General features: G+C 32.9%; 1 protein-coding gene across 6 annotated transcripts; it reads left to right on the top strand.

Moving 5' to 3' along the window:
- Positions 1-1,056: 1,056 nt before the first annotated feature.
- LOC110029954 (ATP-dependent 6-phosphofructokinase 3-like) lies at positions 1,057-21,126 on the top strand. 6 transcript variants are annotated; one of them, XM_020732460.1, is made up of 16 exons: positions 1,057-1,244; positions 1,347-1,546; positions 1,984-2,030; positions 2,138-2,177; positions 2,286-2,348; positions 2,716-2,853; positions 7,368-7,526; positions 7,652-7,705; positions 8,970-9,038; positions 9,125-9,254; positions 16,212-16,252; positions 16,952-17,176; positions 17,347-17,395; positions 17,841-17,995; positions 18,733-19,064; positions 21,084-21,126. In XM_020732460.1, the coding sequence occupies exons 2-16, from the start codon at positions 1,445-1,447 to the stop codon at positions 21,109-21,111; spliced, it is 1,632 nt and encodes a 543-aa protein (XP_020588119.1). In that variant the 5' UTR covers positions 1,057-1,244; positions 1,347-1,444; the 3' UTR covers positions 21,112-21,126. The 6 variants fall into 6 exon arrangements, with proteins under 6 accessions (XP_020588119.1, XP_020588118.1, XP_020588113.1 ...); XM_020732459.1 differs by having other exon boundaries at positions 1,417-1,546; XM_020732454.1 differs by lacking the exon at positions 1,057-1,244 and having other exon boundaries at positions 1,268-1,546.
- The last annotated feature ends 2,289 nt before the right edge of the window (positions 21,127-23,415 follow it).

A 23,415-nucleotide genomic window follows, 5' to 3' on the forward strand; every position in this document is an offset into this window, starting at 1 on the left:
AGTAGCTTTTCGAGCCAAGACAAGCCAAACATTAATGAACAAATCTTTATTTGTGTTTGATTCGGGCTCGTTAACTCAGTGAACGAATCAAACACGAGCTTCTTAATGAACCGAACATGAACAGCTCGTGAACAACGAGCCATTTCGACAGCCCTAATGTATTGATCTCTTTCATGGACACTTTAACCAATGAGCTTTTAACCTAAAATAAAACTTTTTTTATGGTGAAGTATTCCCGCTTTGAAATACCCATTTTTGTCTCCATGTGATGGCTTGGTGCCAATTTATGGGAGCTTCTCTTCTAAGGTGGGCCTTACATATGTAGCGACAACGCATGTTTGAAAAGCTCGTGAGATTCACAAGAGGTTGTTGCATCCACATGAGGCCGACTTGCCTTTGTATGTATTTCTATTATCACTTTCAAGGCATCAATGATTTAACATAATAGGAGAAGAGTGCAATTAAAATAGAAAATGCCTCAATATTAGGAATAAATATAATGATCATGAAATAACAGCAGAAGAGTTTATGTATGTAGTAAAGACATTAAAGTTTATATAGTTTTATTTCATTTATGTAAATGCTCTGTATGTAAATAAGTTTAAAATATTTTCATGGTGTAACTTTAAAGTTCGCCAATTAGAGCGGTCAAGAATGTTCGTTGTTTGTGAGCAGTTCGTGTTCGGCTTGTTAAATGACTCGTGTTCAATTCTTTCGTTAAGCAAACGAGCAGGACATGAAAATTTTTTTAACTCGATTTATAAATCAGTCGGACACAAATAAATGCTAGTTCTTTCATGTTCGGTCTGTTTTGACTCGAAATAATTAAATAATGAAATTTTTTTATATCTTTTTATATTAATTTTTTATATGTATTTATATGTAGTCATATTTAAATTAACTTCGAGCGAGCAGGGAGCTAACAGCAAATTGCTATTTGCCTCCAAAGAGGGGCAATTTATAAATATTTAATGTTTATGTGGTCCCCTGTAAAAGTTTATATGCGTCAATTTAAAAATAGAAAAGAAAGACTTTTTTAGAGGAAAGTCACACACGTGTAAATAAAGCACCCAAGTTCTTCGGACAAAGGTGGGCCTGCGGTTTTCTAACTCCTTCTTTTCCCTCTGGTTCTTCTTCCCCAATTCCTACTACTTCTTCGGAACACCCAATCGCCACCAGTCCTAATTCAAGCAAACCCACCGACAAAACCCAGGCCGCTTAACTCCTCCCGTCGCCTATAAAAAGTATTTAGTTCTTCTCTCTCGAAAACTTTTTATCGAAATCTCTTCACCTGCTTTGATTCTTCTTCTAATGTCCAATAATGGAATCCATGTCTAATTCCTTAGTTTCTCAAAAATCACACCGCAGCTTGGGTTTAAGGAGTCCGATTTGTCCTACTAACGCGATTCCTGACAGGAAACTTAGGCTTCGACGTGGTAGGGCGATGGCCCCGGAGTTTGGGAATATGCGGAAGCTTGTCCATGGAGAATCTGGTTATGTGCTGGAGGATGTGCCGCACCTTTCGGATTACGTTTCTGGCTTGCCTGTGAGTTTTCTGTATATTTATTTTTGATAAGATGATTTCATTACATCTGGCTGCTGAGTTTGGTTTCATTTTGTTCTCCTCCCCCTTGTCGATTTTTAAACGGGAGAAGAATTTTGTATTAAGGGTAATCATGTAATCGCGCCGCGCCTTTCGTTTTTTTTCCTCCCCTGCTAAGGCTGAAGCGGAGCTTTCATCGCCTGCAGATTCTTTTAAATTGGAAAACGGATTGTGAATATTTTTTAGCTGTATGAAATTTGGTTTTAGAGGAAGACGTCCTTAATCAATTCGTTGTTCCTGAGAGTTTTTCACGATTATTCCAGAAATCTACTTTGTTTCTGATTATTTTGTGGTTATGGTTATTTTGATTAACTTGGGAAATCTTCTACTAAGACTTACCGATTTTTATCTCCCTCTTTTTTTTTTTTTTTGCTTTGCAGACATATCCGAATCCTCTCCAGGATAATCCAGCATATTCAGTTGTGAAGTATGGCTTTGAAATGAAATTTGTACATATTTTTAAATATATAGTAGAAAACATCTCTTACAGTGAAAATTGTTATTAACTTTACCTTCCTATACTTCTACTTCCAGGCAGTATTTTGTCAACGTCGATGATACAGTTGCACAGCAGGTGATTTTATTTGCCCCCTGCTTGAGTTTTATATATATATATATATATAAGGACGAATTAATATATTTGATAATTCAGGCTACTTATCTGTTTTCTGACTGTTTTCAGATTGTGGTTCACAAGAGCAGCCCTAGAGGGACCCATTTTCGACGTGCTGGGCCTCGCCAAAGGGTAGGCTGTGTGCACTCAATGCTTATTGCGTTAATTATAACGGAAGATTTACATACATATCACTCAGTTTATATATATTTATACATCTAACACCTAAAAATCAAGTTTTATATGCATACCTCCTTATCTATGCATAAAAAGGCATACTGGAACCTCACTTTTTAAAACTTAAAATGGTGGTTTTTTTTTTTTTTATTTTTATTTTTTATACTTATGTGATATGAAAGATTTGGGTGGTATAAATGTAAAAAGCAAAGTTTAGGTGTTGAATATGTAAATACATAGGCATTAAGTGATATGTATGTAAATGTCTCAAATTATTTTTGACTATAGCTGATGAGAGATTTTGGAATATGGATTTGGTCAGGTTTATTTTGAGTCAGATGAGGTACATGCTTGCATTGTAACCTGTGGTGGCCTCTGCCCCGGCCTTAATACTGTTATTAGGGAGATAGTTTGTGGCTTGGCATATATGTATGGTGTTTCCAAGATCCTTGGAATAGAGGTGAGATTAATAATTTTGATTATAGAAAATGTTTTCTTCACATAGATTCATGATATCAATGTCCGTGCTAAGGTCTTTAAAGTTTAAATTTTTGCTCTTGATTTATTAGAGCTTTCTACTTTCGTCTCCTTCTATAGGGGTTGAAATTGATTTTGACAGCTATTTTGTCTGTTTTGTCTAATGTAACCAACATTAATAATTTGATATTAAATTTATAATTGAGGGTTTATTTGGGCTGTAACTATCGGAAGAAGTTGTTGCGCAACAACCACAGAATAAGCTGCTGCGGGGAAGCTGTTGGTGAAACTGTCTGTCTTTTTGGTTAGTTTAGTTGTGCGTCAGTTGCTCTGCAGTTGTTTATGAAAAAAAGATAGTATTGCTCTTGCATATTTGTGTTGCTTACGCGATAACCATTTCATGATTAATAACTCATGTATGAAAAATAAAATAAATTGAGAAATCCCAAAAATTAACAACTTCAAATATTACATCAAAAAATTATATCTCACTTAAGAGTGAGTTGCACAAACAACCAAAACAAAAATAAAAAAAATACTAGGACAACAAATAAAATTATCATAATCTTAATTTTTAAGTCCAAAAAATCAATCTTGAAAACCTTTTCTTCAAAGATATTCTCCATGCATGGTCACTATCTAAATTAGACTCTTTGAACTAATCAACCCACTTAAAGAAGCCAGAGTCTTCCCCTGTTCTATTCCTTAGACAACTATAAATTTCTCTTTTATGGTTATATTCTCTTTGTGATGTAAATGGACAATATTGCAATCTACAGTTGCAAACTCTATAAATAACAGAAGTCCTCGAACTCATATTTTACTGAATTGTGAAAATTTCAAACATAAAACGAGCTTCTATTAATAATACAATGATAAAGTTATAAAATAAATTAATAAATAAGAATAACTCAAATACAACGATAGATTTATAAAAAAGTGAGATCTTGGAACAAATATAAATTAATGAATAATTTGTTATTATAAGAATATAGAAGACCTAAAAAATTATCTTAGTTGTCTTCAACCATGTAATACCGAACTCGTATTTGTCACAAAAACATATTGACAGAAAGACTCTCCAGAAGAACACCTTTAGTCATATGACTAAAAAGAAGGGGATCTTGGTTGCATTGGAACTCATCTATGTCAAAAGTTAGAGCAATATAAATGTCATCCAGAAGAACCCCTAAGGTCATATATCTCATCATAGACCTCAAAACCAAAAACCATAGAAAAAACTTACATCACACCACGACTGCCTAGGAGGTCATCCAAGTAGGATAAAACACAAGGTGCTAGTGAAAAATAACACAATAAATTATAAAATGTTCCACATAAAAATCATTGAAGAAAGAGTTAACATAAGGAAATTAATCACATGCCATTATATAATAATATATAATCATCAATCATTAACTAATGTTTTTGTTATCTGCTCTTGCATTTGAATCGTATCTCCAACAATCTCTCCATCCTACACTTGATTCGGCTCTCTGCTCATAACCTACTGGTTTAAGTACATCAATGTTCGCTCTTTGACTTGGGCTCCATACCTGATCACCAGTGGCAATGACTCCACCAAACATTTTATCTACCTGTTTCATAAATATGGGTTAATGCTACTAAATTTAATTTTTTTCGCATTTGGCATGACCTATAAGTAATAGAAAATAAGAAATATTGATTTAGAGCATGATTTAACATAATTATGTGGAATAACTTAACTAAAAGCACAATTCACATCTAATTTTTCTTTTCACAATGTTCAGATGCATCAATAGTCAGCTTTGTGTGATCCCAACCAAGACCTATAGCTTATTGCCTTAATTTTTTTTTTATAAATTTCATTCATTCATTAATTAATTTCACTTATTCTTTAGTTGTATCATATCATATGTACTCTCTTACAGTTCTTTCTTTAAAACTTTTTATTAGCATCCATTTTTTTTTGTTGAAAAGACGTCTTGAACCTACTTTTCAATTCAACTTTCTTTAAATAAAGATCATAAAATATTATCTTTATCTCTCTCTCATATTGCAGAAGCTCCACTTTCTCGTCTTGCCCATTTAAACCTCTAATGTGACGAGAGAGAAAAAGAAAAACTAGTGATAATGTATAAACATTTACAGAAGAAGTGGATGTGAGAGAGGAGGTGAAGCATACATAACATTTTTTTTTCTCAATTCTCAAACTACTAATAATCATAGCAAACTTAATATGAGAGAATTGTACATGCACATATGCTAAATCAATTGATATCATTGACTGACAACAACTACTTCTTAATAAATGACATATTGAAAAAATATTACATATATTTTTAATGATTTACTAAACAAAAGATGCTAAGGATGTATGTTTTAGGAAACTTTAGAAGAAAACCATGAGAGCTAAGCATCCAATTCGGATTCTAACGTTATAAAATAAAAAAGAATAGCATATATGTTGATTACTCCTCGTATTTGTTTTGAAATGATAGTGCATATGTATTGATTACTGCCATACAAAGACTACCACATATTTAAGTAGCATTCACCAACCCACATATTCAACTGGCATATACCAAATCAGTAAAATGCACACATACAGATACCATCCATATCTAAACTTTCGTATTTATGCATATAGCTGCCATGAATGTAAACACATAATAATTGTGTGCTATGTTTGTAAATTTCCTTAAAACATTTAACGTAATTTCGTATAAGCATACACCATCCCCACATCCAATTTGCATACGCCAAATTCACATATCATCATACAACAACCCCACATAATCCAATCATCCAACAAGCTTATTTACATACGTAGCACAGAATTCTAATGAATTTAGTAAGCATCTCACACCAAAAATTTGAGCATTATAATCATCTAGCATTCATATTGGTAAATCCACATCAAAGCAGCACAACACTATTTCCATATAAGTAACATAGGCAAATTATGCCTCAACCGTAAAATGCACACGAATACAACTACCATCAATCTACGAACTTCTATATTAATGTAAACACATAAGAATTGTGTGCTCAGTTTGTATGTAAATCCCCATGTAACTTCCATATTACAACTACCATCAATCTGCGAATACCACAGAGAGCATGCCACAAAAATCAATTTTCCTCAACATCAAAATAAAAAAATAGAGATTGAACCCCCACAGAGATATCAAATACGCTTGAACATAGTAACCATAATTTACTACTCAAATGCATGCTATCACATTTCAAAAAATTCCTGTCAGAGATATTGAACCCCCACAAAGAACAAAATGTCTTTCCATATCAAATCCTTACATAAATGCAAACCACCCCATATACTATTTAAATGCATAGTTATCGAAATACCCATGGAAAAAACATCGTGCAGAGAGACCGAAACCCCATAGAGAAAGCAACAAAAAAAATTTGGGCAGAGAGATTCAAACTAGCACGTCTTGCATAGCAAAAATCAACCCTCGAAATACCTTTAGAGAGGATTATAGCTAATTGAAATTCCACATAGATAATCAAAATGTAGAGATATTAAAAAATGGCAGCAACCAACCCACAAAAATTATGACATAATTGAATGTTACTCCAGAGAGATCGGAGCAAAGAGATGAGATAAGAAGAATAATGATCGAAGGTACCTCGCTCGGGATCCCTCGTCTTCGAGTTAGGGTAGAGCGGAATGAGGGAAACAATAAGAAGGAGAGGACTCCTGAGTAATAACCCAATATAAACACAAAATAGAAGTTGTGGGATGCGGTGTGAAGTCAATAATACAATGCTCCACATCACTTAAAACTCGCGTGAATGCGTTTTCCAAACAGTGAAAAATGTGTTGGCGGACTCTATCGCTGCAGTGTAGCTGTGCCGAACAGGTAATAAGCTATTTATGCCTTCAAGGATTGCCTGTAATATGGATTTTGCATCTAGTACACTTTAGCCCTCGTGAATTCTTAAATCATTTCCAACCATTGGATGAACTTATTTTTCTTCTAGTTTAAGCAATAAGATTTATTTCTTACTCTTAATTGAGTTGGTTATTAAGAGACACATGACAATTTAGTAGTTTTCATAACAGTGTTATGTTTTTATATTTTTATTTTCCTAGGTTAGTGAATTTGTACTTTCGATCCAAAGTAACGAACTAGTTGTAATTTGTCATTTTGAATGCTAAATGGTTCTCTGGTGTTAATTGCAGTTTGACTGCTTTTCAAAGAGCTCCTTTGTTATTTAAAGCGTTAATATTTTGACAATGATACCTAAAAAACATCATTTTACAGATAGATAAATTGGCATTGGAGGATTCAGAAGGAAAATGGGTAGATCTCAAATAACATTGATTGAAGAAGTTAAAAATAATTTACAGAGAATAGGGTTAGCACCTTATTCATCACTTAGTAGGAATGAGTTATTCATAAAAACCGGTTCAAAATTAGTAGGATATGCCTGATGATGATGTTGTTTTACATTTAACATTATTAATATAAACGTGGCCATTTACAGGGTGGGTACAAAGGTTTTTATGCTCGCAATACTCTTCCTTTGACTCCTAAAAGTGTCAATGATATTCATAAAAGGGGAGGCACTATACTGGGAACATCACGAGGGGGCCATGCCACTTCAAAGATAGTTGATAGTATTGAAGATCGTGGTATCAATCAGGTATGTTTGACAAATCACAATATTTCGCTGTTTTTTTTTTATTTTTATTTTTTTGTGATCTTATATATAACCTTAAAGAACATTTGACGTTGAATCTGGCTGTTTATATGTACTTGCTACTTCAGGTCTATATTATAGGAGGGGATGGAACTCAGAAGGGTGCCTCCGTTATTTTTGAGGTAATTAAAGAATATGTTCCCTCTCTTGGTATCCTTGTCCCACCAATTTATATCATTACATAGCTCACAATTCTATTGTATTTACATATTTCACACCTAAGTCATATTTCCACACAGCACTCAAATCTTTAATATCACATTAAAAATAAACTTTTATCACTTTTTAAAAGTAAAATACATATTTTCATGCATAGGCTTAAACCACCGAAGTGCTATTTATGTAAATATGAAAGTGTAGGTGTGAGGTATTGAAATACATATGAATTTTGTTCTAAACCACCGAAGTGCTATTTATGTAAATATGAAAGTATAGGTGTGAGGTATTGAAATACATAAGCATTATGTGCCACTTATGTGAATTTCTCTAAAAAATTTTAAACTATTACTTTGGTAGACATTGTTCAGTTGAAAACATTTGCAAGATCTACTGTTAATTCACTTTCCTCTGAGTTCTTATTGAAGCAATTTTCTGTTGATTTAAGATCTTATAACTCAGCTGAGTCTACGCTGCTGTCAATTAGGCTAACCACGTTGTGGTACAGCCCAAGCCCTTTGTTGCGTTGATAAAATTATCCGGGCAGAGTTAATCTTTTTATTAATATGGCCATTGCAAATCTAAACTTGAGTATGCTTTCTAATGGAATGATCAAAATGCTCTTGACTGTGATGACATTTTTTTACAAAAAAACATGACTTTTATTCTTAGTATTGTGATTTTATGCTGCTCATTAATATAAATTTCAAAGTACTTTTGATTATAAGGATTACTCACATATTTATTCTTCTTAATTTCTACTTGGTGAAAATTTAGGTATCTTAATTGAAAGTATTATTTACTATAAATAAACAAATTTGAGCAGTTTATACCCTATATATTTAGGGCTCTCAGTCTCAAAATATTTATACAACTATGTTATAACTTCTACAGTTGAATTACATTTTAAAACTCAAATTACAATGAGAAAAACCATGCATTCAAGAGCCGTATGAATAAATTACGCCAATATACAAGGTTCATAATTCAAAAGATAGGCATTTTTCATTTCGAAAAACAATAAAAAAAAGGGTAGGCATTTTAATAATGATGTTAAAAATAATCTGTTGAAAAAAGAGAACATAGTGACTTATATTAGAACCATTTATTTAATCAAATTGCATTCAATCTATTCATTTAAACCCATGATGGATTAGCCTGGCGGGCTTACGGCAGCTCAGGAAATTTTGCACCCTTATTTATGTTGACTTAATCTTGGAGCGTGTGCAGGAAATTAAAAGGCGTGGCCTCAAAGTTTCTGTTGTTGGCATCCCCAAGACGATTGATAATGACATAGCGGTACTTTATTTTCACTTTCATTTACAATTTTTTTTCTACTTAAATGGATGGCTGATTATTCGTATAATTTTAAATTTTTGAATTAGGTAATTGACAAATCATTTGGTTTCGATACTGCTGTTGAAGAAGCACAACGGGCTATTAATGCTGCGCATGTTGAAGCTGAGAGTATTGAACACGGAATCGGTGTTGTCAAGCTGATGGGTCGCTACAGTGGTTAGTTGTTTATTTGATTTGTATGAGGCTTTTGTAGTTTTGAATTATGATTTCATTAGTCTTTAAGGCAAGAGTAAATTTTAGATAATAAATCTATTAGGTTAGTTTCACAAAGACATGAGCTCAATTTATTTACCTCATTGCGCTATGGGCCACTGTTATATGAGCAATGCTAAAGTTGTTGAATTTGAACATGCTGAAACTCACAGTAGCATTTTTTCATAGGGGCATTTTACATACATACCATCTAATTCTTATGTTTTTACATATCTAACATTTAAACTTTGCTTTTTGCAGTCATACCACCTAAATCTTTCATATCACATCAAGAATACCATTATTTTAAATTTAATAGAGTGAATACATTTTTTTATGCATTGTTAAAGTGGCATAGATGTAAAAGTTGTGTTTCGGTTTTATATATGTGTATGCACAAGAATTGAGTGGTATGTATATAAATCTTCCTTTTAAATATTGATAAGAGTGAGGGCATTGTAAATTATGCAAGTGTTCAGAGATTGCCAAGGTCGACTTAGAGAGCTTCTCTATTTGCATATCACATTAGCCAACTATTTTGACATTTCCAATGGCAATTTGAATTTTATGCATCCAATTTTTTAGGTTATGTTCTCACTCTTGGTCCTAAAATTTCTTTATCATTTTTAAATTTGTTCAGATTTTGTTAGTATTCTTTTTTTTTTAATGTTTTCCATGTATTGCTTGTATTTGAGATTATGTTAGAATTTGTATTAGTAATGTCTATACTTTAACTTAACACATGATCATGCAATGTCCTTTCACAGGATTACATGATGTTCTCAACTTCTTAGACCTATGAATTACAGACACTAATATAAAACATAGACATCGCATTGAGATTTGTATCATATTTTGTGGGGTCTAATTATAAATAGAGAATATAGAAGAAATCTAGGGGTTATTTGTAAAAGGAATTGTAAGACTCTATAAAAGCCCTACTCATGAAGAAAAGAGATAAGATTTTTACAAAAAAATTTATTTCTATATGGTATCAGAGCCTAACCCTAACAACCGGCGTCAGGATTAGCGTGATGATCAGAGCAAGCAGTCGCGACCAGGTGCGTACCTTCTTTCTGTTTTGTCATCGTGAAGCAATCGCGGCTAGCAAGGCAACGACGCGATTGCTGCTCACTTGGAAAGCGATGAAGGGATTGTGGATCAACCGCTATTGGGAATGCAATAACTAGATTGCGACTCGCTGGGAAGGCAATGACGGGATCGCAACTCGCTGGAAAGGAAACGACGCACATGCGGCTCACTGGGAAGGCGATGAAGGGTCCACGGCTTGCTGGGCAGGCAACCAACGCTGCTTGAACTGTTCATTGTGACCGAACCGGGCGAGGTGTGCCATTAGGAAATAAGCACAGAGAGTGCAAACATAGAAGACGAAGTGGAGAAGGGGCTTCATGCGGTTTTTTGTGCGACTCCATTAGGAGAGCGGCGGACTGTTTGAATTGTCGCGTGAACAAAGGTGTGTGAGAGTTAGCTCCACCTCCACCAGACTCCATTAGGAGAGCGGCGGACTGTTTGAATTGTAGCTCCACCTCCACCTGTGATCGATTCTGTCGTGGCGTGCGATCATGGAGAGGAGACATGTTGATTTGTATTTCAGGCTTAAGATATACTTGTCAAGTGTGTTTAGCAAGTTAACAATTTTCACGTTGATAAGAACTTTGTTTTTTATTTATAAATAAATGGGGATACAATTTTTCAATACAGTAGAAGTTAGGATGCCCACGATGAAAATGTCATAACATAACTTGACTATTATGAGAAATAGACTCTGATACAGTACATGACTCAAATGATTGTGAATGATGGGATTGTCTTTTTGAATTAGAAATTCTGGTGAACAGATAAAGTTCATGATACATATCAACACTCTCAATTTCCATTCTTGAGTTCATCATCTAAAATTCACACAAATTATGATAGAATTTAGAAACATGATTCATGTCACGAGAAGTTTACTAATAGACTGTAAATTGCAATTAAGTTTATGAACATAAATAATAGATTGAAGAATAAGATCCTTGTTGTGTTTCACACTTTCTCATTCTTTCATTTATGAAGGTGAGCCATCTGCGATTCTAACTGCAGCATAGTGCTTGCAAATATAGAAGGATTGGAAATCAGTGATATCACCTATCATGTGATTAGATTCCCTAGAATTTACTATCCAAGACTGATTCTTCTTGTTGAGAGCAACAGGAGCATATGGAAGATTATCATGATGTGCTAGAAAGCTTTAGAATGCTCAGAATATTATCCCAGAGGCCTTTTTAGTGCTTCAAGTTGTTCCTTACTGAATGAATTTTTCACGAGGCTTGACTTTCTTTGATGTTATGATTGTCGGATTTTTCCCATCACCTTTGACTTCGTTGGGCTTCCAATCTGCAGATTTTTCATAAAGTTTCTAATACTTCTCCTTCAAGTGGCCAAGTTTCTTGCAATGTTTACACGATGACATGTTCCTCTTTGATTTGTTGCTCTGTGATGATTTGTGAGTGTATAAAGTGGAGTTGTTAACATTTGATGTGGTGGAATTATTTTCATCTTGAGTTTATTCCTTCTCGCTTCCCTTTGTACTTCAACAAAGGCTTCATGAAGAGTTTTGGTTGTCATGATTCTTCCTCTGACTTTATCTAGCTTTTTGTTTTGTCCTAGAAGGAACTTAAAGGTTCTTCTCTGTTCAATAATGGTTCTCTAAAGTGTAGATTCTCGTTAGCACCTCGCTCTACGAAGGCCTCTGGGATAATTCTTTGAGCATTCTACAAGCTTTCTAGCACATCACGATAGTCTTCCATCTTCTCTTGTTGCTCTCAACAAGAAGAATCAGTTTTGGATAGTAAATTCTAGGAAATCTAATCACATTATAGGTGATATCGCTGATTTCCAATCCTTCCATAATTGCAAGCACTATGCTGAAGTTAGAATCGCGGATGACACACTGTCATATGTGAAAGGAAGAGGAAGTGTGAAACACAAGAAGAATCTTATTCTAAAAATTGCATACATATCAACAGAATCAGAGCACATACTATAATAATTAAGGGGTAATAAGTTCTCCCTCAAGTGTAACAACGGACCCACAATTTTAAAAATTGCGTACATATCAACAGAATTAGAGCACATACTATCAATATTTTCTATAGAGAAAATATTGCAAAATGAAGTTTAATATTATACATTTTACTTAAAAGGCTTAAAGATCAACATAAGGAAAATCAAAAGTTGTTTGATTGTTGCGGGCTTTAAAAATGCTTCCTTGGGGATGAATGTACCATGATGTGAGAGAGAAACTTCTCACTGATTCAATGGAAGGCATATATTCTCAATTATTTCACATAAAGAGCATAAGTAACTTAACTAAACTTTATTATTATTATTATTTCAGTGTTTCAAGGAAACTAAATGAAGTTTAAGTTTTTTTAAAGGTTAAGTTCTTATTGTTAATTACATCTTAGGAGTGTTTCATAAGAATAATCTCGATTAAAGTCTAACCCGTATAGTTTCAATGCTTTACTCTCAAAGATTTGATGTAAGAATTTAATTAGAGATTGGCTTAACTTGATGAAAGAATATTAAAATTCCAAAGGAGAAAATATTCGGAGAATTAACTTTCATCTATCAAGCTGCTCAAGATACTATTTTATTAATGATAATCAATGTATAAAAAAACTTTATATTCAAGTTGATTCAATTTCTAGGCTTTGGCAGTTGTACTTCCACAACAATAATGAAATACTATCAAGGAATTGCTCGGTGAGAGAGTTTATAACATTACATACACATAGGGATATTTGTTTCCAAACTAATGACATTTAGGGACTTGCATCTTTGTCATGTCATGAGAAGGTTGCCCATAGTATGGACTTAAATCTATAAAATACAAAGGTTCCTAATTTTAATGCAGTACTAAGAGTTTTGGAAGTCTATTATTTTAACTGCAAGAAATATGCCTGTGAGGGGTTTAATCACCTTAACCAATAGGGTTCAGAATCACGGTCTCTCTATTTACTATACAGTAGTGTTGTTTAAGTTTCTAAATTGCATGCATAGGTTAGATGCGGTCATGAAGAAATGAAACGTACAATTATTACCAATTAGGCAAAATTATTCACTCACAAAATGAGAGTGTTATTGAAAGGTCTGCAATTTTTGTTGTTATCTAACCTACTATGAGCAATAACTATATAGTGGCTGATAACATAAGGCTTGTAAATGTTGTGTATTGGTCGAAATTTGCTTACAAGCATGACGTTCATGTTTACTTTGATTAGTTAATTGCTAATAAACAATAGCCATATGCTTCAAAAATTTTGGCCGTCGGAGAAAGAGACAAATTCTTTTAGGTTTTAAAATTTCGGCCGAGAGGGTGAACATACATTATTTTATTTGAAAAAGATTACAAGGGTTTATTTTAGTTGCATTGGTTTTACTTGGTAAGCAAATTAAACCAAAGAGCCTGATCTAAAAAAGTATTATAAAATAGTTAATATGAAAGCAATAAACAAGAATTTGCTTTGATTATTAAACTTTATAAAGTAAAAAAGTTCCTTGCTTTCACTCTAATAGTAGTTGAACATTTAAACTATTCAAGCAAGATAGTCTTCAACTTTGCTTCATCTGTAGGCTTCTACTATGAAATCTTACAGGTTTTCATATCATTTACATTCAACACATTGTTTTTATTTGTAGCATAGCTTGGCAAGCCTATCGCAAACAGCGTCTTACTTCATCATCAAACACTGCGATGTTAGCACAGTGAAATCTGGCGAATGTTATAGACTTATAGCACATCACTTTGCAATAATATCCATCACATAACGTCAGAGACCTAAGGATGCTTAGCGTTGACCTTAGATGCATAATCAATTGGGAATGGTATGGTTAGTAATATAGGGGCATTTAAATGGCTTGGAACCTTTTGATTCATCGCTCTGCATTGTACTTCCATAATTCATATGGCCTTCCAATTGGGCTAATATTGGAGTTAACTCAAACCATACTAGAAATAGAAATAATTTTGCTGAAATTTAAATGGGTTACAACGACGACTCTTTAAAACAAGAAATAAATGGTAACAAACATAAAAGACACAATAAGGCGATGATGATATTCAATCATGTTAATTATTAAGGTCTTGATTTATGTCCTATGAAGGATATAGGTTAGATCAATTGGGCAAACTAGGTTCTAGCCAAGTCAATTGAACTAAGGTATTTAGGTTTAATTTATTCTTGGTTAGGTTAAGATTTGAGTATGAGATGGGTCAATCGATCTAGTTTACCATTTCTAGGTCGATGTAAGTCTTTGGAAGGCTTAGGATCCTTTTAATTACGATTTGTCTGGGTTAACTCGAACATTGACTCACTTGGTTGCTTAGGCCTAGGTTTGGATTAGATCTTGCTTAGATTAAATCAAGCTAGTCCATTAGGGAGACACACTGGGTCATACGAAGGATCTAATCAAACCAATTTGAGTAATTTGGGTTCTAGCTAGGTCAATTAAGTTTTGGTTTTACCTTATTTTCAATAGGGTTCATTTTGCTTGGTTAGATCAATAGGGTCTGTTGGGATACATACCGTTAGATTAGGTGCATTTTAGGTTTTAATTAGGTAAATTTGCCTAGTTGTTGTGTCTAAGCTTCCAAGTTAGTTAGGCTTGGCCAATTATGGTTAGCTAGCACATCTAAGGCTCATTTCATGGTTTGGGTTAAATCCGATGGTTTGATAGGTTATGGTGATTTTATCAATCTTTAGGTTAAATTTTATTATGGGATGTCATAATGAAGAATGCTTTGGCTCTAGACAAGTTAACTAGGGTTAGCCCACTCAAAACATTTTAGGGCCCTCTATATGTCTACTTAGGGTTGCTAGGCTATGATCTAAAATCACAACAAGATGAAGTGTAGTCTATGGATTTCTAGAATGTCTCAAGTTATATCAAGCCTAAGTATAGTTTACGGGTTCAATCACTTAGGGAAACATGACTTCGAGGGTTGTAAGGCTAAGATTTCTAATTAACTAAGGTTGAGGTTCAACCTATTTAAAAGAGAGGCTAAAAATTATAAATATGCTTTAATATTTCATAAAGTTCACTTAATTGCCAGCAATATTTTAATTTTTCTTAATCATTAAACATTAATTTATCAAAATCAGCATCAGCATATAGGCTAAAACGAAAAAAAAGTATATATCTATCTATCTATCTATCAATGTTCTTACATTGTGATTATATATATATATATATATATATGAATCGGGGAATATATATATATATATATAATCACATAATGTAAGAACATTGATATATATCACTAATTGGGCCAACACAATTGGTACTAGGATACCCATTAACTAGAAATTTACTAAACGAGAAACAACTTGGCATGTCCCCGCCTTATTTGTCTCCACTAGAAAGAAAAAATATAACAGCCACATTCTTTAATGGGTTGAACACTTATTGGGGCATGTCTGTATCTAACATTCGTCGGAGGCCTTTTCAAGTATCCATGCTACATTGGTTTAGTCTGTTGAATTGTATTGTTTATGCCATTGTTCTTGTTATAAGAGTATTTATCAATATAGCAATGGCCAAACCAACTGAAAAAACAATTCTTACGGTATTACTTGATAGCCATATTTTATGACATATAGTTGACTTTTTACCAAGTTCATTAAGTAAATTTTTGTTATTTTTCTGGGAGATGTAAAATTTTCAAATCTGCTTGAGGTGCGAATTTTTGTAGGACTAAATTTGCATTGCATTGTTCATATTCACCAAGTAACAAGCTTATTTTTCAGTTTTTCTTCATGTGTTTTAAGAGCTTTTGAGTGATTTTGTAACATGTTTTGTCGTAGGTCAAACTTTCCTTTATTAATCTGAAACTTAATGTTTGTGATTTTGTTCTAGGGTTCATTGCAATGTATGCAACTCTCGCAAGCAGAGATGTGGTATGTTGAAATTTTTAATCTTTTTTCTGTTTCTAATTATTTAATTTTTCTTTGATTGGCTTAGGGGTCATTTGAGATCACTTTTTGTTTTTCATTTTTGTTTTTTTTATTTTTTTAGTTTATTTATATTTTTATTTGAAATAAAACATGTTTGGTACAATATATTTATTTGTTTTTAAAAATGCTCAAAATAAAATTATTTTAAGTGTTTTAAAAATAATTTAATTTGTTTTTCAAAACAAAAAATACATTAAACAATGTTGTTTTTAAAATAAAAATTAAAAACAATAATGAAAAAATAGAAATTGTCCAAACCAAGCCCTTAGGGGCTATTTTTAATCACTTTTATTTTTAAATTGTTTTCTTTTTTTTAATAAAACATGTTTGGCTTGTTCATATGATTGTTCTAAATAATACTCAAAAATATTTTTTTAAATATTTAAAAAATAAATAATAGAAGCAGATGAAAGATACATTAAATAATTTTTTTAAAGGAAAAAATAAAATAAAATGATCTCAAATAGGAGTTTAACAATCTTAGTCTTGCTTCTGAACAGGGCTTGCTATTCTCAAAAGATTATTTTCTTTCATTCCATGCACTAAACCCTCTTCTGCTGAGACCAAGATGTTTTATTTTTTTTCTTTGTACCTAAAATACGTTGCTCATTTCCCTCCCCCATTGTTATGCTGCTTTCCTAGGACTGTTGCCTGATTCCTGAGTCACCCTTTTATCTGGAAGGAAATGGTGGCCTTTTTGAATTTATAGAGAAGAGACTCAAAGAGAATGGCCACATGGTTATTGTTGTTGCTGAAGGAGCGGGACAAGAGCTTATTGCTGAAAGCATGCGCTCGATGGATCATGAAGATGCTTCTGGAAATAAGCTGCTTCAAGATATCGGCCTATGGTTATCTCAGAAGATCAAGGTATGTATATTCAGCATTGTTGTAATGAAATAATAACAAGATCTATATGTTTCATAATTTTATGAAACCTCAATTTCGTTTATTTTATGTGATTTTTATGGTTAGAAAGTTTACCTGAGAAGTTTCTTGAATAGCTTTTGTGAATATTTCTATGCTTTCATGACTTACAGCACTACTTCTCGAGCAAGAAGAAGATGATCATAAATCTCAAGTATATTGGTGAGCTAGTTTTATTTGATATTTTTTTGTATGTGAAAAATATTAAAATGATCCCTTTACTCTTTGCAAATGGTCATCTTAGTCTCGGAGCCTGTAAAAAGGCCAAATTAGTCTCCAATATTTAAAATGATTTGAGATAATCTTAGAATTGTTTAAAGGGCAGACTATTAACTCTTTGCAAATGGTCATTTTAGTCTCAAGGCCTATAAAAGGGCCAGATTAATTTCCAATCGTTTTAAAAATGATTTGAGATAGTCTTATACTTAATTTAAAGACGACTATTTTATCTTTTATTAAAAGAATTTAGGGACTAATTCGACACTTTTATAGATTTTAAACAAATGGTTCCTTGTAAATTGTTAGTGAATCATTTTGGCAAATTTTGTTTTTTTTTTAAAATTTAATCCTTTTGTCATAAAATCGTCTGTCCTCGCTGTGTCTACAGATCCAACATACATGATCCGTGCAGTTCCCAGCAATGCTTCTGATAACGTGTACTGCACTTTGTTGGCTCAGAGTGCTGTACACGGTGCAATGGCAGGTTATACTGGTTTTACAGTGGCGCCTGTTAATGGCAGACATGCTTATATTCCATTTTACGTAAGTTTGCTTTTTTATCTTCGCCATAGTATTAGTGTATTTTTATAGAAACATGCATTCATCCTGAAAGTCCACATTCACTGAAACGGTTAATTGTTGATTAAAATCTTTTGAATTGAACGTTTTTATTTTATGGGAAATTTACATACTAGCACACAATTCTTTCATGTTGATGACATCTTTATATGCAGGATGATTGATGTCCTAGTTCATAACAAATAAAATTTGTAGTTTTCAGACTCATTTAGATTTGTTGAGCAGCTGAAATTATGATTCACAGGTCATCAAATTTTGCAGAATTGATGGCCTTAGTTGTAAATTTATGCATTGAAGCCTTGGAAAAAGATTTGTAGGGATTTTAAGATTGAATTTTTTAAATATGAGGATTATCTTTTATAGTTTAGATGATCTGGAAAAAAATAATTACAAAGGGTTTATTTTGTATGTTTTTTTTTTCTTTTGTTTTTCAAAATAGGTTTGTTTTAGTATGTTTTTATTTTTTTATTTTGTTTCTAAAAATAAATTAACATATTTTTAACAACACTCAAAATAACATAAGAATGTTTTAAGTGTTTTTAAAAACAAGTATACCTTAATCAGATAGACAAACATATCTTGTTTAAAATCAAAATATAAATAAAATAAAATGAAAATGAAAAGTTGAAAGTTTAAAACCAAAGTTATCCCAAAAGGCCCCTAAATTTCTGATTTATTTACTTCAACCCGCATTTTTGCAGAGGATCACTGAAACGCAAAACAAGGTTGTAATTACAGACAGAATGTGGGCAAGGCTGCTCTCTTCAACGAACCAACCAAGCTTTCTGAGTCAAAACGCCATTGAAGATGCAAAGAAGGAAGATGTGCCACCAACTCAGTTGTTGGATGGGGAAAATGGTTTTAAGAAATCCAACCATGAGCTTTCTTTTTCGCCCAACCTACCGAACTTTCTGAGTCATAATGGCACCGATGATGCGGAGAAAGAAAATGAGCCTCCAACTCTGCTTCCTGAAGCACACATTTATTGCAAAGCACAACTCTGTGATAATGGCGTAGCAAACAAAACTTCCGGGTGAGGCCCTTTAAAATTTACTGTATTATAATAGATATATGCATTAGGATAACCCCAGAACCAGATCCTAATATTTTCTTATCTCTGGAGGTTGTTTGTAAGTTTTAATTTTTATGCACGCCCGTTTGAGTTATAATGGGGAAAAAAAAACTCATTATTGCTACTACAGAAACTGATCTTTTTAGCCAGTTTTGTATTGGGGCATTTACATACATACCACCGATTCCTATTTTTTCTTACTTATCTCACCCCTAAACTTTACTTTTTTACATTTATACCGCTCAAATCTTTCATATCACATAAAAAATACCACTATATTTACTTTTGAAAAGTGAAATACGTCTTTTCATGCATAGGTGAGGTTTCATATATAAGAATTGAGTGGTATATATTTAAATCTTCCTAATTTCTGTTGTTCTTCTAAATATCCTTTTCATGTTGGTGATTTTCATGAAAGCAATTAGTCTGTGATGGTTTGTAGTGCGTAATGCTTTAACAAATTCAGATAGAATGCTAGTAATGGTTCCATGGTTATCTTGTAATGATGCTCGGTTTTTCGTGATTTTCTCATAAATAAATGACTGTACTTTGTAACTATTTACTAACCCTAAACCCCCCTAAAGACTAGACCCTGAGTACATATAGAGGTTTCCATGTTTAACAATTTACCTTATTCTCACTGCAAGAAAAAGTTAAATTCAATATATTTTGTTGCTGTAGAATCAAGATGATAAAAATGCCAAACAAAATTATTCATTACAAAAGATTTAACTTTTTTTTACAATCTGCATGATCTCAATCCATTCCTTTTTGTATGTGAAGTTTGTCTAAGAGCATATAATGTAAGAAATTAAGTTTACTACAAAATTTACAAACAAAAAAAATATTTTTATAAAACACATTTTATGACTGTTAATTTAAGTTTTTGTTAGTTTAGATGATTGGACTATTTTAATCCCTATTTAAAAAGTAAAAGAACTGAATTGACACTATTTTCATCAATTTAAGCTCACTAATGATAAAGAAACTAGGAGTTTGAATCCTGATATAGTAATAGTGTGATTTGTTCTTAGAGAATTTTACATAAATGTCAAAAACGTTTGAGATATTTACACATCTTACACCTGAAATTTTATATTAAAATGTATAACACTTGGGTGATATAAATTCATGCATGAAAATGTGCATTTCATTCTTAGAACTTAGTAATAATGATATATTTTTTTGCGATGTAAAACATTGGAGTGGTGTGCATAAAAATAAATATGAATGTTTACGTATTATATGCGTAAATATATAAGAATTATATCTTATGTATGTAAATGTCCTTATTTCTTAATAGTTTAAGCTTGTGAATTTGTAGAAATTCACACAACATCACATTGCTGCTCAATTTTAACACATATTATAAATCTTCCTGGATGATTGAAGCTAAATTTTGACGATGTTGTGATTGTTGCAGCAGGTGCTGCTGTCAGTAACTTGAGATGGTGCTTATTTATCTTCTATGTAATGCTTCTCTGTGCATATATAATGGTTTCGATTCCAAACTTTAAACTGTCTGCGAGAGTCTGGAGCATGCTGGCATTCTTGAAGGGGCGTTAACTGTGCGTGTGAAGCTTCTGGCCAATTGGTCCCATTTCGTTTATTTATTTATTTTTTTTTTTTATTTTCGTTTATCCTGAGTTAGAGGTGGAGAAATTATTTTCATTTGATCAAGTTTAGTTCACGACTTGAGGATTTTTTTTTTTTTTTGGATTTTTAATAACAATCATCTAAAATATTGAATATAAATTTTCAAATCCTTTCTTTATGAGGATTTTGCAGTGTTTAAATTTATTTTATTATGTCGTCGTCGTCGTCGTTGCAGTGTTTAAATTTATTTTATTATGTCGTCGTCATCGTCGTCGTCGTCATCATCATCATTACTATTAATTTTAGTTTTTATTATTATTAATATTATTACTATTATTACTATTTCCATGAGGCTCATCTTCTTCTCTGGCCGATAACTCTCAGGCTATCAACGCCAGACCATCTAGTTTGATCCATGAAATCATTTGTTACATCTTGTGAAGTGGTTGTCATCTCCCCAACGAGCAACTGAAACGTGTTGGTCTCCAGAGAACAATGCTCTGCAAGCGCCTGTAAGTAGATGGTGATCTACATAATACATTGAAGTTGTCTGATGCAGTCAAAGCCAATTAATATCAAAGTTGTAATAAAAGCGTGGAAATGAAATATGCCACTCGCTCACCATAAGTAGATGTGAGGTCGACTACAGAATAGTGTCATGTATAAATAAATTTTAAAAATTATTAAAATTAGACATAAATAGTAACACCAAGTGAATTAAATATTAGAATTAATCAAATAATACCTCCTCAGGGTGTGTTGCTCCGTGTGTCTCGCGTAGTGAAGCGAAGTCAGGGTGCCTCCCGCAAGGTATTAACCCAATCTCAGGCTCCTCGCTAGGTCGTGTCGTATGTCATCAAAATTGTGACGCACCATCTATACATCCCCATCTACGCCTATCATCTTCCATGGTGTTTGCGTGTAAAAGATGAATGATTGTCAATTAAAATTTATTGATAAGAGCATTGCATTATTCAGGTCACGTTACTATATATATTTTTGTGTTTGATGGGCAAATTAATTTATTGTGTCCAACACAACGACACAAGCAACATATTTTGTGTCTCGATGAAGTACATTCATCCATCATATTTGTATAGCGCATTTTATGTGGTCTCCCAATTCTTCATCTAAAATTTAGGGGTGCTAACTTAATAGTGCCAACTGCTAGATTAAAATTAGGCCACAATGCTCGCTCGGGTATAATATGGAACTTAGATGCATAAGTATCCATGAAAGAATTGTCTGTCTCAACTATATTAAGTCTAATTGCTTTTCTAAGGTTTTCTTTGAGGTGCCTCAAACAAAATACTTGAATCACCCATTAAAATATTTTCTCTACAACGGCAATCCCAGAATGTCGATATGATATTATGCAAAGGTTTGGGTGAGACATGTCTATTGGTAGAAGCTCAAATACAATTTTTAGAAACCATATCAAAGATCTGTTGCACTCCAATTCAATTATCGCAAACGCCGAGAGAAAAAAAGGTCATTATTTGCATTAACACCAACAACACTCGGTAAAGTTTTAGCCAGGATGTGCCATTGAGACTCAATACCAACCTGCAACTACTTCAACTGTCTATAGATGCCCTAAAGGTACAAAAAAGGCGTTGAAAGCGTGACGTGCTTTCAGATTGAATCTTATAAATTGACCCTGACATTGCATTGTACATGGTTGTCATCAACTTATGCAACGAGTAATATGACTCCTCCCAACTACCAAATAAAAACTTGACAACCTTTCATCACACATTCCAAGCCTTCATATAAGTTATTCAAATGTTAAATTTAACTTTTATTTGAGCAATAATTTTTCAAGGCTTCGAGCCAAATAGACGTCTAACAATAGGAAGCATGTAATGAGAAATGAATTGGGAAGGGCACTGCCTATGTCCACCAGATAGAGTCTTATGCACATTGTGTGGTGGCCATTACTAGTTAATATTTTCCACGCTCATAAAAGTCAATTGCTCCTTGTTGCATGCAAACACCAATGTCACGGTCTACATGGATGATCGTGGTGAAGGCACATAATACTTAAACGAGATTTATTGGAATTTATAATTCTATACTCGAAGTTCTTAAGTATACACCAACCTGTCATTGTATATTGTAAGTTTGTGTTGGCTGTGAAAATCATATCTTTTTACAACACATATGGAATATGTCCCTAAATTTTATATTTAAGTGACCTGTTGGACGCTCACAAGTGATATCTTCATTCCACTCCTTGGTTGTACGACTGCTCAAATATATTCGTTTTTGAAATCATAACATCTAACATGGTGGCATTATTTATAGAACGTGTCCTGATCAAATTGTTGCCCATAATTTCAGTTATTACATCTGTCTCACTGGTGCATATACTCTAATGTTAGAATCACTATCCGAGCCATTTCTTGTGGCACTATTCATTATCTTGTATCCTTCCCTTTCTTGACTAATATGAATATCATCCTGTGTTATATCATCAATGTGTAGTCTTGGACGATGACTCGGTTCAACCCTTGAGCATCTAGTAGGATTGAGACAATTTCAATTTTTTTTATGAGTAATTAAAACTTACAAAATAATGTAAATATTTTATAAGTGAAGTGAAATGCAGAATGCCTATATGCTTGATAATTCATCGAACTTGACATTGGTAAGTCAATGTAGCCATGAGGCACATTTTGAGATGAAAGAAAAACTTGAGTTGCAGGTAGAAATT

The sequence above is a fragment of the Phalaenopsis equestris genome, unplaced genomic scaffold, assembly GCF_001263595.1.
Source record: "Phalaenopsis equestris unplaced genomic scaffold, ASM126359v1 Scaffold000617, whole genome shotgun sequence".
In the NCBI taxonomy this organism is placed as follows: domain Eukaryota; kingdom Viridiplantae; phylum Streptophyta; class Magnoliopsida; order Asparagales; family Orchidaceae; genus Phalaenopsis; species Phalaenopsis equestris.

Excerpts from the sequence above, each read along its gene's own strand:
- LOC110029954 (XM_020732454.1), top strand. The coding sequence starts at position 1,322 with ATGGAATCCATGTCTAATTCCTTAGTTTCTCAAAAATCACACCGCAGC. Across the intron at positions 1,547-1,983 it reads ATTACGTTTCTGGCTTGCCT|ACATATCCGAATCCTCTCCA; the intron begins GTGAGTTTTCTG and ends TTTGCTTTGCAG. Across the intron at positions 19,065-21,083 it reads GTAGCAAACAAAACTTCCGG|GCTATCAACGCCAGACCATC; the intron begins GTGAGGCCCTTT and ends GATAACTCTCAG.